The sequence below is a fragment of the Bos grunniens genome, chromosome 13, assembly GCF_055505025.1.
Source record: "Bos grunniens cultivar Pamir isolate PY7600 chromosome 13, Bosgru_T2T1.0, whole genome shotgun sequence".
In the NCBI taxonomy this organism is placed as follows: domain Eukaryota; kingdom Metazoa; phylum Chordata; class Mammalia; order Artiodactyla; family Bovidae; genus Bos; species Bos grunniens.
This window is the reverse complement of record NC_141177.1, coordinates 74,195,860-74,209,367: the sequence shown is the minus strand read 5'-3', so window position 1 is coordinate 74,209,367 and position 13,508 is coordinate 74,195,860. Positions and strand designations below refer to the sequence as shown.

At 43.2% G+C, this 13,508-nt stretch overlaps 1 protein-coding gene across 8 annotated transcripts in view; it reads right to left on the bottom strand.

Annotated features, from left to right (window-relative positions):
* KIF16B (kinesin family member 16B) overlaps positions 1-13,508 on the bottom strand; it is a 305,646-nt gene that overhangs the window by 72,802 nt on the left and 219,336 nt on the right. For 7 of the 8 annotated variants that reach the window (XR_015139975.1, XM_086335002.1, XM_086335004.1 and 4 more), the window contains one exon: positions 7,826-7,948. The exons of the other annotated variant lie outside the window; for it this stretch is intronic. Coding sequence is in view for 6 of the 7 variants with exons in the window: in XM_086335002.1 (XP_086191128.1) it covers positions 7,826-7,948 (123 nt within the window). In the remaining variant the exon portion in view is untranslated. The remainder of the gene's footprint in view (positions 1-7,825; positions 7,949-13,508) is intronic. 8 annotated transcript variants of the gene reach the window in all.

The following is a 13,508-nucleotide window of genomic DNA, read 5'->3' as shown; positions in this document are numbered from 1 at the left end:
TTTGGGATTGGAATGAAAACGGACCTTTTCCAGTCCTGTGGCCACTGCTGAGTTTTGCAAATTTGCTGACATATTGAGTGCAGCACTTTCACAGCATCATCTTTCAGGATTTGAAATAGCTCAACTGGAATTCTATCACCTCCACTAGCTTTGTTCATAGTGATGCTTTCTAAGACCCACTTGACTTCACATTCCAGGATGTCTGGCTCTAGGTCAGTGATCACACCATCATGATTATCTTGGTCATGAAGATCTTTTTTGTACAGCTTTTCTGTGTATTCTTGCCATCTCTTCTTAATATCTTCTGCTTTTGTTAGGTCCATACCATTTCTGTCCTTTATCGAGCCCATCTTTGCATGAAATGTTCCTTTGGTATCTCTGATTTTCTTGACAAGACCTCTAGTCTTTCCCATTCTGTTGTTTTCCTCTATTTCTTTGCATTGATCGCTGAAGAAGGCTTTCTTATCTCTTCTTGCTATTCTTTGGAACTCTGCATTCAGATGTTTATGTCTTTCCTTTTCTCCTTTGTTTTTCGCTTCTCTTCTTTTCACAGCTATTTGTAAGGCCTCCCCAGACAGCCATTTTGCTTTTTTGCATTTGTTTTCCATGGGGATGGTCTTGATCCCTGTCTCCTGTACAATGTCACGAACCTCATTCCATAGTTCATCAGACACTCTATCAGATCTAGGCCCCTAAATCTATTTCTCACTTCCACTGTAAATCATAAGTGATTTGATTTAGGTCATACCTGAATGGTCTAGTGGTTTTCCCTACTTTCTTCAATTTCAGTCTGAATTTGGCAATAAGGAGTTTATGGTCTGAGCCACAGTCAGCTCCTGGTCTTGTTTTTGCTGACTGTATAGAGCTTCTCCATCTTTGGCCGCAAAGAATATAATCAATCTGATTTCGGTGTTAACCATCTGGTGATGTCCATGTGTAGAGTCTTCTCTTGTGTTGTTGGAAGAGGGTGTTTGTTATGATCAGTGCATTTTCTTGGCAAAACTCTATTAGTCTTTGCCCTGCTTCATTCCGTATTCCAAGGCCAAATTTGCCTGTTACTCCAGGTGTTTCTTGACTTCCTACTTTTGCATTCCAGTCCCCTAGCATGAAAAGGACATCTTTTTTGGGTGTTAGTTCTAAAAGGTCTTGGAGGTCTTCATAGAACCGTTCAACTTCAGCTTCTTCAGCGTTACTGGTTGGGGCACAGACTTGGATTACTGTGATAGTGAATGGTTTGCCTTGGAAACGAACAGAGATCATTCTGTTGTTTTTGAGATTGCATCCAAGTACTGCATTTTGGACTCTTTTGTTGACCATGATGGCCACTCCATTTCTTCAGAGGGATTCCTGCCCACAGTAGTAGATATAATGGTCATCTGAGTTAAAGTCACCCATTTCAGTTCGCTGATTCCTAGAATGTCGACATTCACTCTTGCCATCTCTTGTTTGACCACTTCCAATTTGCCTTGATTCATGGACCTGACATTCCAGGTTCCTATGCAATATTGCTCTTTATAGCATTGGACCTTGCTTCTATCACCAGTCACATCACCAGTACAGGTATTAGGTTGGTGCAAATCTAACTACAGTTTTGCACTGCTGAACTCTGCTCTTTGATATTGGAATACATTCTTAAATAAATGTGGTAATGTTATATATACATCATTTTAATGTGCATTTCTCACTTTATGTTTTTTGCTAATGACTTATTACTTGCCATGTATTTTATATTTATTTTAGACTACGGAAATGATGTTAGATAAAAAGAATTTGAGCAATTTTCTTATTTGAGTTCAAAATAGGTCGTAAAGCCCTGAAGACAACTCGCAACATCCACAACGCTTTTGGCCCAGGAAGTGCTAAAGAACATACAGTGTGGTAGTGGTTAAAGAAGTTTTACAAAGGACACGAGAGCCTTGAAGATGAGGAGGGCAGTGGCCAGCCATCAGAGGTTGACACAAGCAACTGAGAGCCATCATCAAAGCTGATCCTCTTACCACTACAGGAGAAGGTGCTGAAGAAATCAACATCGACTGTTCTATGGTCATTCGGCATTTGAAGCAAAGTGCAAAAGTGAAAAATCTCAGTAAGTGGAGGCCTCGTCAGCTGACCAAAAATCAATAAAAGTGGATTTTATATGACAACCGGTGACAACCAGCTCAGTGGTTAGACCAAGAAGCAGCTCCAAAGCAGTTCCCAAACCCAAACTTGCACCCAAAAAAGGTCATGGTCACTGTCTGGTGGTCTGCTGCTGGTCTGATCTACTACAGCTTTCTGAATCCCAGCAAAACCATTACATCGAAGAGGTATGCTCGGCAAATCCATGAGACGCACAAACCGCAACAGCTGGAGCCAGTACTGGTCAACAGAAAGGGCCCAGTTCTTCTCTACCACAACACCCTGACCGCACATCACACAAGCAATGCTTCAGAAGTTGAACGAATTGGGCTACAAAGTTTGGGCTCATCCACCACAAGCACCTGACCGCTCACCAACCGACTACCACTTCTTTAAGCATCTCAACAACTCTTTGCAGGGAAAGCACTTCCACAACCAGCAGGAGGCAGAAAATGCTTTCCAAGAGTTCATCAAATCCTGAGGCATGGATTTTTATGCTACAGGATTAAACTTATTTCTCATTGGCCAAAATGTGTTGCCTCATCATTCCTATTTTGATTAGTGAAGATGTGTTTGAGCCTCGTTGAAATAAATTAAAAGTTCACGGTCCGAAACTGCAATTACATTTGCACCAACCTACTACGTTCGGCTGATCAGCCCGCCAGTCAGTGGAATGCAGCACACTGTGTGCTCTTCGCCAAGAGGAGCCAGGCTGCACAGCCGCAGCCTGTCTGCGGCTGAGAGCAGCTGGCGGGATGTATACCTCTCAACATACATGCATACACAGCTCTGGAAGGACGTGCTACTGGGAGACACCGGCAGGTATGACTTCACCCAAAGACATCTTCACCCAGGGCTTTCCAGGCATGTGTCCTTCAGGGTCAATGAAATAAGGGGGGGAGGATGGTGTGACATGGAGATGACAGCTTCCTGTACTGTCAGATGAGAACAGCAAAACAGACACTGACCCACCAATTGTGATGCACCCCCACAGTGGGATGCTGTTAAGCAATAACAAGAAACAAATTATTGTTACACTTAACTGTATGGATGCATCTCTAAAAGGCTGCGAGAGGAAGCAGCCAGACACAAGAGTGAATGCCTCTGGTCCACACATCCCCTCCACACACCACAACAGACCCGAGGAATCTATAATTACAGACAGCAGATCAGTGTTTGCCTGGAGTATCAGAAAATTTCTAGAGTGAATGAGAAGTTCTAAACCTTGATTGGGGTGCTTGATTTGGGTGTACACATACGTCAAAGTTCATCAAACTATATTTAAAATGGGGTATTTCACTGGGTGTAAATAATGCCTGAATGAAGTTGATTTAAAAAATTACAAATTTGACCAAAACCCCAAAACCTTATACGTATCCATTCTCACAGTTTATAAAAGTTGTTTTTAACCCCCCAAATAAAGAAGATATAAATGTCCTTTTGAATTAAAAACTTTTTTTTTTCCCCTCATTTTAAAGTTCAGTGATGGAAAGTTCCTTAGGATGCCTTGTGGACCAGAAGATGAGCATTTTGGCCCCCTCTCTGCCCACAGGTTCCCGGTCCTGCAGCCAACCTCAAACATTCCTTTAACAAGGATCATGACTGCTTCGTTTGGCAATGAACAGACCACGTTGGAGAGCTGGAGTGATCGGACTGGAGGTTAAAATGAAAATGGACAGGAAGATGGAATGTAAATAACTAATCAATTCTATCTACAGCAGAGTGGGCGGGAAGGCAGGAGGTGGAGGAACGGGAAGGATGAGTGAGAAGCTGAGAGACAAGCTCTCCACAGTTTCACTCTGCATACTGGTGTCCTCCTGGGCTCTTGGGACCTGTGACTTCAACCACGGGGGACGTACACCCAGGGCCTGTGCCTGAGTCAGCTCGGCCCCTTAAATGAGCCTGATATAAAATGTACATTAATATTACATACCATATATAAGGAAATCTAAGACTAAACATATTTTTTCAAAAAACAGTTATTTTTTACCTTTTCAAAACTATTGGTTCACCAAGAGAATTTAGTAGCAACCAAAATATTACCCTAAGTGTGATGACCTGTTCTAGAAAACATTGCCTATGCATGAAATAAAGTGATGGCAGGAAATGGTGGTTGCTGTTGTTCAGTCACTCTTTGCGACCCCGTGGACTGCAGCACGCCAGGCTTCCCTGTCCTTCACCAACTCCCGGAGCTTGCTCAAACTCATGTCCATTGAATAGGTGATGCCATTCAACCATGTCATCCTGTGTCATACCTTTCTCCTCCTGCCCTCAATCTTTCCCAGCATCAAGATCTTTTCCAATGAGTCAGCTCTTTGCATCAGGTGGTCAAAGTATTGGAGCTTTGGCCTCAGCATCAGTCTCTCCAATGAATATTCAAGATCAATTTCCTTTAGCATTGACTCTCCAGGCAAGAATACTGGAGTGGGTTGCCATCTCCTCCGCCAGGGGATCTTCCCAACCCAGGGACAGAACCTGCATCTCTTGTGTGTCTTGCATCATGCAGGGCAGGTTCTTTACCACTAGTGCTACCAGGGACGCCCAGGAAACGGTTAGCATAGTTCATTTTCAAACTCAGAGGGAGAAAAATAACAACAACAACAAAACCCGAAGAGTCGTAAACATGAAAGTCATTAAGGGATTTCCAAGAGTAAAATCTCACTCATTCTCAACACCTTATCCAGTACTTAGAATGTGGCCGGCCCTATTCCAAGCCTTTCACATACAAAAGCTCTTACAGTCCTCAAACCAAGCCAGCCCACAGGCTCCCTCAGCCCCATTTCACAGATGAGGCACAGTGAGGTTACCTGGAGGGGGGATACCCACCCCCCAGCACTTCTCCAGCAGCTCCACTTCTACTGGAACCCAGATACTTTTGTCTGTCCTGCCAAGGGAGGGACAGCATATTCTCATGTTTGTGTCTAGGGCTGGACCCTGATACTGCTGTGGACAGGGTGCACCCTACAGGAACATGAGGCCCTCAGGCCGCCACCCTGAGAATGCACGAGGCAGCCCTTCCTCTGTAAAGAACTGGGAATTCTCCAGGCAAATGCTAACAGTCCAGTCCTGGTGCTAGTAATGACAGCACCCGGGACGGGAACAGAAGGAGGCAGAGCAATGACATGCCTTCAGACAGGGCTTTGATCAGCTCAGAGAGCGCAGCGGGGATGCTGAAAGGCTCCAGATACATCATGTCTTTGGTTTCTCTAATTTGCCTTTACAATTGCATCACAATTTTGGCCAGATCTGCATATGGCCAGCCTGTAATCTGCTTAAATTTTCATTTAAATCAACTCAGTTAAAAAGAATTAAGTATTTTCTTTACTCATGTCTTAAGTTTTATTCATGAAATCAATCTAATAATTATACCTTATTAGCACATTTGGAGAAGGCAATGGCACCCCACTCTAGTACTCTTGCCTAGAAAATCCCATGGATGGGGGAGCCTGGTGGGCTGCTGTCTATGGGGTCGCAGAGAGTCGGACACGACTGAAGCGACTTAGCAGCAGCAGCAGCAGCACATTTATCCACTAAAATAAAAGAAATCTCTGTACCAACCATAATCATTACATGTCCTCCAGTGCTGTGAGTTTTGAAGAATTCTGAGTTGGTGAAAGTCACTCTTTACCCTCTAATTTAAAAATATAGAAATAATATATACAAATAGGCCTTACACAGAGAAACTCACAGCAAACTTTTTGGCCAATCCAACATATAACACATAGGTACGAATGGAACTTTTTGTTGTTCTTTAGTCACTAAGTTGTGTCCAACTGGTTTGTGACCCCATGAACTGCAGCCCACTAGGCTCCTCTGTCCATAGGATTTCCCAGGCAAGAATACTGGAGCGGGTTGCCATTTCCTCCTCTAGATCTTCCCAACTCAGGGAATGAACTCACATTTCCTGTACTGCAGGCAGATTCTTTACTGCAGAGCTGCCAGGGAAGCCCTAAATGGATCTTTGCTGCTGCTGCTGCTAAATCGCTTCAGTCGTGTCCGACTCTGTGCGACCCTATAGACAGCAGCCCACCAGGCTCCCCTGTCTCTGGGATTCTCCAGGCAAGAACACTGGAGTGGATTGCCATTTCCTTCTCCAATGCATGAAAGTGAAGTCGCTCAGTTGTGTCTGACTCTTCGCGACCCCATGGACTGCAGCACACCAGGCTCCTCCATCCATGGGACTCTCAAGAGTACTGGAATGGGCTGCCATTGCCTTCTCCTTACAGACACACAATTTCAAATGGCTGAGAAAAGAAACGGGACAGCAATCAGGCATTAGGTCAGGGGCAGTAGAAGCACTGGGTTAAGGACATGATGGACCATTTTAATAAGAAACTGCAGAATCTGGCCAAATTCAACCACCACCACTGCCACACAACAATCATGCCTTCTCAACAGACACCTCAAATATATAAACTAATGCACAAGTTCTGTTAAAAACGTGGTGGGGGAGGGGGGATAATCAGTAGGTAGAAATAAAAATCTAAAAACTTTGATTAATTAGATAAATTATTTGCATTGTTTCTCCAGGAAGACAGAAAGAACACACAGGCCTAAAGGGAGGGATCCCCCAGAGCCTGAGGGCTCCCCTGAGGGACATCTGGGAGGTGGGGGAAGTGCTGGGGGAAGGTGGGCTGGCTTCAAGATCCCCCCACAGCTGATTCATGCTCATCTGCTTCTACAGTGTCCTCCTCATACGAGATTCTCTGTTCAAAGGGTACACTAAAGAGAAACCTGGAAACCCCCGGTCAGGTCCGATTTCCTCATTTTACCAGTGAGGAAACCGAAGCTCAAGGAAGGTGAAGACTTTGGGCCACTCAGTCAGCCGCAGTAGAATCCAAGTTTAGAGAACTCAACATCCAGACTCTGGCGACCAAAACCACCTCCAGGAAGGCCCTCCTGCAGACAGATACTGGTGATCCTAGTGGATGCCCCGACAGCAACACCCTCGCTCATCCTCCAAAGGGAAGTGAGATTACCCAGAAATTCCCTGAGGAGAGGATGGCGGCCAGCAGTAGGTAATGAAGCGTATGAGTCGATGGGACTCCACTAGAAATGAGATGAAGTCACTATCTGGGGAAGGATGAGTTAAGGAGACAGGCACGTCTCTTCCTGAAAAGTCCTATAAGTCAAATAACAGACTAGGAAAGCTTCCTACTCACTAGTAACAGAAACAACAGTGAAAACAGCAGTAGGGATGACAGCAACAGCCATAATGTATTATTCTTTATCATATACCAAAAACTGGAGTCAGCCTTTTATACGCACCTAACATCCCTGTGACATAAATATGATTATTCTTGCTCTAATAGATTAAAAAACATGGAGCCTAAGTCTGTGGTAGGATGGCCCTACTGTCCTGGTTTGCCTGAGCACTAGGTGGTTTCCCAAGACGTAGAACTGTCTATGCCCAGAGCAGGAAAACCCTGGCAGTCCAGGGTGGCTGGTGACCTCACCTGTGGGCCTGCGAGGTGACAGCAATGTCCGTGTCGGCCTGATGCCCCATCCACCACCACCTTCTATGGGACAACTTCCCTCCACCTGCTCCAGGCCAGACTTTCACATACTGGTTTAAAGAAGGACACGACCAGTACTGTACAAAAGTGCATGTGCTTGTGTAGCGTTATCTCCTTTTACAAAAAAAAAAAAAAACCACTGCAGAGCCTCGCGCCTCCAGCCTCCAAAAGAGCGATGAAGGGACACTTACCTTGACCTCAAACTCGAAGTGCTCGTCCTTCCCTTGGCCGCAGAGAACATAGCGGGGGATACTGATTTTGATGGGGTCCTTCAGGTCATCTGGATTTGCTCCCAAAGAGCGGGAAACCATCCGCTATCAAAGGTACATTGGATGGAAGAACAAAGAGAGACCAAGATCACTGCACTGCAAATACCCCGCCCAGGCGGGCGGGGGAGACAGTTTCAAGCAAAGAAAAGAACATCCAACCAGCAGAGTTTATTTAGAAAAATGATGGTTTCCTTTGAAAGAGAAACGCTAAGTCTCTCTCATGACAAAAGACCACTGCTTAAGAGATACCAGTCCACAAAGGTAGCACAAAAGCACTCCCAAATGTTGTCTGGCTTTGATGTTCCTTTCAATTTACAAGAATGAGCAGGAAAAAAAGAACAGATCACATATCCTGACTTAAAAAATATATATATAAGCCAGAATCTTTTCAGAAAGTCTTAATCACTGAAGAACATCTTTTTTCTTCACAGACTACAAGACTGCTTGCTGTACATAAAGCTCCAAAGCTGGAGATTTTATTCACATTCGCTTTAGTTTTAACTTCTAGGCATTTTTATAAGACAATATAGTACGGAAAGCTCTTTAAAACCACAATTAAAACAATCCCAAGTGTTTTTTTTTTTTTTTTTTTTTTTAGGCTCCATCTGATTAATAATCAACTGAGCTCCCGACAAATGTCTATGGTCTGGATGGTGTCAAGGAGGGGTTTGAGGAAGAGGCAAAAAGAAAAAAAAAAATTAAAAGGAATTCTCTTAAGTGTGAATGGGAGGAGATCGTTGAACAATCCTTATTGTTACCACCAGTGGAGGGCTTTACAAAACACTAAAAGACACGTTTTTGAAACAGCAGTAATAAAATCATTAAAATCATAATTACAGTTAGCATCTATTGAATGTTTACTATTACCTAGAACTGTGTTGAATAGTTCAACTGTGTCATTTCATTTAATCCTCATGACACTCCCCATGAGGCAAGAACCATTATTCACCCAATTTATCAGATAAGAGGCCCGATGCGGAAAGCGTGGGTAACATGTAAGAGTTTAGAAAAATGGGAAGTGCTAAGAGCCAGGACTCAAACTCAGGCAAACTGAGAAAGCCCACGTATATCACCACTGCACTGCTAGCATGACCTTTATGTACTAATCTACATATTTTTAACTTTTTATTGGAGTATAGTTGATTTACAAAGCTGTGTAAGTTTCAGGTACCCAGCAAAGTGATTCAGTTACACACACACACACATCCACTCTTGTATTTTATTTCTTTAATTAGAGTTGATTTACAATACTGTCTTAGTTTCAGGTATACAAAGTGATCCAGTTACAAATATTTTTCAGATTCCTATTATAGGTTATTACAAGTTATTGAATTTAGTTCTCCAAGTATGGAGTAAGTTCTTACTGTCTATTTTATATACAATGGTGGGAATCTGATAATCCCAAATTCCCAATTTATCCTCCTATCTTTTCCCTTTAGGTAATGACGTTTGTTTTCTGTGTCTGTGAGTCTGTTTCTCTTCTATATACAGATTCACTTGTATTATTTTTTAGATTCCACATATAAGTGATATCATACCGTATTGGTCTTTCTCTGACTGGCCTCACTCTGTAGCTTTCAAGACATTTTAAAGTAAATCTGTCCACCTGAGATAAACTGAGCTAATAAACACTTCAGCACACACAGAATAGATGGGAGACCCCACGATTATTAAATTTACTTACTTGACCAAAAAGACAACAGGGGCAATAAGCTCCCTCTCCCTCTGGCAGGAAGGGGTCCTGGGCCCTGGGCGCCTCAGCCAGGCAGTGCATGAAAGGCCCAGCTTTGCTACGGGTGTGAAAGGCAGGTCTCTGGGAGACACGGAGGTGTGGGATTTGCCTCAGATGGCTCCTTTCATCCAGCTGACACTGCAAACATCCTGGCATGATATGAAGTTACCAGAGCCTTCTAGATCGTCTTAGTTTTTCACTGCACAGCTGGTTACCCAAGATAAAAACCATTCATTTTATTGCAATGGTATACCTCTCTTTAGCTATCCTTGGTGTCAAACACCATAGTGGAAATTCCTGATGAAAAAAAAAAAGTGGCTTGAAGCATAGGCTCATAAATCCTTTAAAGAAAAAAACCACTGGCTTCATATTTAACAGGTATATGAATACTGTACAGAGCAGCGACCTGGGAGAAAATGGATCTTATCGGGCAACTCACCTCCATCTAGGACAGCCCTTCCCACCCCAGCATGCGCACGTGTACCCCAGGAAATGGTTCTCCGAGACGGTACACAAGAGCCACTGCCCTGTTTGGGACCAGACAGTGAAGAACAACTGATCCCTTCACTGAGAAGAGGATACTTCTCTTCATTATTTTGTATGGCAAAGACTAGAAATATTGTCAGCATTCCCACTAACATCTGGGGCCATAGTTTACTTCAATCTCACTGATTTCACGGTAATTAAATATTAACAGGTGGAGAGAAATAAACACCTGCAGAAATGAATAACTGAAGAATAATCAGGAATCCAAAGACATTTGAGCAGAAGTATAGAGAAAAACCACAAGTATGTGTTTCCATTGAATCACTGCTGCAATGGGATTTTTAGATGCTATGTTTTGAAGTCAACAAGATGTAAAATGTTGAATTCTCAGGATATACTGTGCAAGGTTCCTGACATTCTCCTAAACTACGCTTCTGTTGGGCAGGAAGGAAAGTTAACACAAATGTCTGCCAAATTTATTTTTTTATTTGAAAGCAGTTATATTTTGAATATCATGAGTTTTATTGTAAATGTGTGCTGCATCATATCATATCCTGTTTTCTGTGAGAGCTTTTAAATATCTATGGAATTACTGATTTTGGAATCAGTCACAGTTTCTCTACATGGGGCAAAGAAGAGTCTTAGACTGGGAAGGGGAAGCCAGTGGCACAGCATGCTAGGAGGTGACGGAGCATGAAAGGCTGTAGCGTGGAAGCTCGTCGCACAGGCGATCTGGATAAACACGTGGGATGTGTCGAGCAAGTTTAAATGCACCACAGGGTGGCTCTACTTAGAAATAAAAGGTCAAGGAAAAGTGCATTATCAGTAACAGATTACATGTCTATACACAAGAAATACTTTTTAAAATAAGATACAGAGAAGTATTTTCTTCTGATAGCTTTTGCCAAAACAATGTCCAGTGTCAACAAATACACTATTTTTCCAGTGTCAGGGAAATACTATAGTCCAGTCCTCAGCCAAAGGAAGCAGACAGATCACAGGATATGTTTTGAATATTCAGGTTAGAAGCTTCTCTTCCTTACTCAGGCTGTGTCTCCTTCAAAAGGAGCAAATTAAGGAAATTAATAGGAAGCGGCATTAGCATCCACCAGAATAGCTGTCGGCACTGCAGAGGGCATGGAGTGGACCGATCCCACAGGGAGGCATCAGCATTCTCACCTAAACACTCTAATTACGAACCAGATGGTTGAGTTCAGTATACGCTGTAACTATGACAAGGTCAGGCCTCAGGACGGCTGGGTGATCTCTTAGCCAAATAGCCATGCTTTGCTTCTAAAATACAGGCAAACCTGGGCTTTTATCAGATTTAGCAAAACTAGCGGTTCCCCTTTCTCTGTTCCCAGCATAGCACGTATTTCCAACCCTTCCTTTTTCAACCACATGTGCCATAGCGATAGTTTTAATTAGAGATCTCTGCATCAGGTACCTACTGTGACCCCCCAGTTTGAAAACTGGGGGCTGGGGCATAGGCAGCAAGGACCTTCTCAAGTACGAGCCACGTCACAAGAAACAGAACTCAAGGGCGGCCTGTGTGAGCAGGTGTACCTTACGGAATGTGGCAGAAAGCCAAGACATGCTTGCATGCCTGTCCAGAAGGTGAAGCCTCCCTGTGCCAAGAAGGGACCTGGGGCTGGCCCCATGCCACTCAGCAGGCTCCGTACCTACCGCTGACCCAGATTTGCTAAGGCATGGGGCACACTTGCTCCCGGTACGACCCCTGTCGAGGTTGGGGCCTGACAACTGGCCGACATGTAGAAACAACCCAAACTGTGCCTTCTTTTAAAGTGACTTCAGAATAGTCACAGCAGGACACAGAAATATGAGTTTTCAAATAAAGGAGTATTTCTGTCCTTTTGCTATATACCTATATATCATCAAGGATAAATTAGCCAGAAAATAACAAACTGTACTAGACATAGATTCGTGTGGAATATCTTGAGGCTAGTGACCTTATGGTAAATCCGAATCTCTGATTCTTACTACAAGTAGATTATTTCATCCACATCTGAGATGACTGACATTGTCTCAAGGTTTGGAAATACTGAATATCTTACGAATGATTCAACTTGAAACAATTAAAAATGTTCCCATCTTTCTCTAGTCCAAAGATAAGTTGAATGGCCCATCGTTAACAATGGACAACCCATCGTGAGATGGACGGTTTAAAAAAGACTAAATAACAGGTTTAGAGTGACTCACTGAGGATGCGGCAGCAGCTGTCATGTGGCTCTCATCACCAAACACGAGTCTAGGAGCAGAGAACCAAGGAGGGAAAAACAGGTGATCTTCCTCCTGGTTCTGCAGTGTCTTTAATGACCCATGAAAAGTGCCACTCGTCAGTCAGTCGCTGACTTCTCAAACTGTGCTGAATTCTCAGTTCCAGGAGAAGCTAAAGTGGGCGACTGGCGGGGCTCTATCACCATGTCTCTATGTTTCTGTAGAGTATACTGTTTAACTGAAGGAGCAACGTGGAGGACACGTGGTTATCTGTACTATATGCCACAATGGTTATATCCCAGGTTTTCTTGTCTAAGAGCCAAAATGCAGAGAGCAAAAAGGAGATGTAAAGCATACCAAGAAACAATGGAACTGTGGTGAAACTTGTAAGGCAATTCCTGAAAAACAAAACTTATAAAAAGAGAAATAATCTTTAATGTCTAGAATTCCAAGAAAAAAGTTACAAGTCAGGAAAAAAATCAGCAGTTCTTCCAATTAATCATTCATGCCTATGAAAAGACAAATCAAGAAAAAAATGTATACAGGCACTGTCAAGAATAACCATGACCAGAAGATGACTTTGGCAACAATATCCGTCCTAGAGTCAGGTCTGGGTTTGAGTTCCAGTTCTCAATCAAGTGATCCTTTCAGACATGAAATGGAAATCGACAGTTTTACCATCCCAGCAGGATCACAGTGTGGCTCCAAAGGAATAGCATGTAGGAAAGAACTCAGTAGGCTATAAACCACATATAAAGGGTGGTCGGGACTGGTACCACGATGATCCACTGCATCTTCTGCAACAAACGATTTTAATGAGATGACAGAAGAAAATCGTTAGCACTGATTTGCAACAGAATCTCTTTCCTTCTTACCAACTGGATTATTCAGTTTCATTCCTTATAAAGATGAGTTTTTAAAAAAAAAATTACAAGAGTGTATCCTTAATAAGTGACTGGATGTTGGTAGTTCGGAATCTGTGTTATGTAGGAACCAGTAGGGGGACTAAAGAACGTTGGCGGTAGTAAAAAAAAAAAACCAGAGGAGGTGAGAGAGGGCACTGTGTCCTTGGAAGGCTGTTGGTATAATACAATTGTGGAACAGACCTGCTCCATTCTGCCATAGAGCGGCCACCGATGGATGGAATGC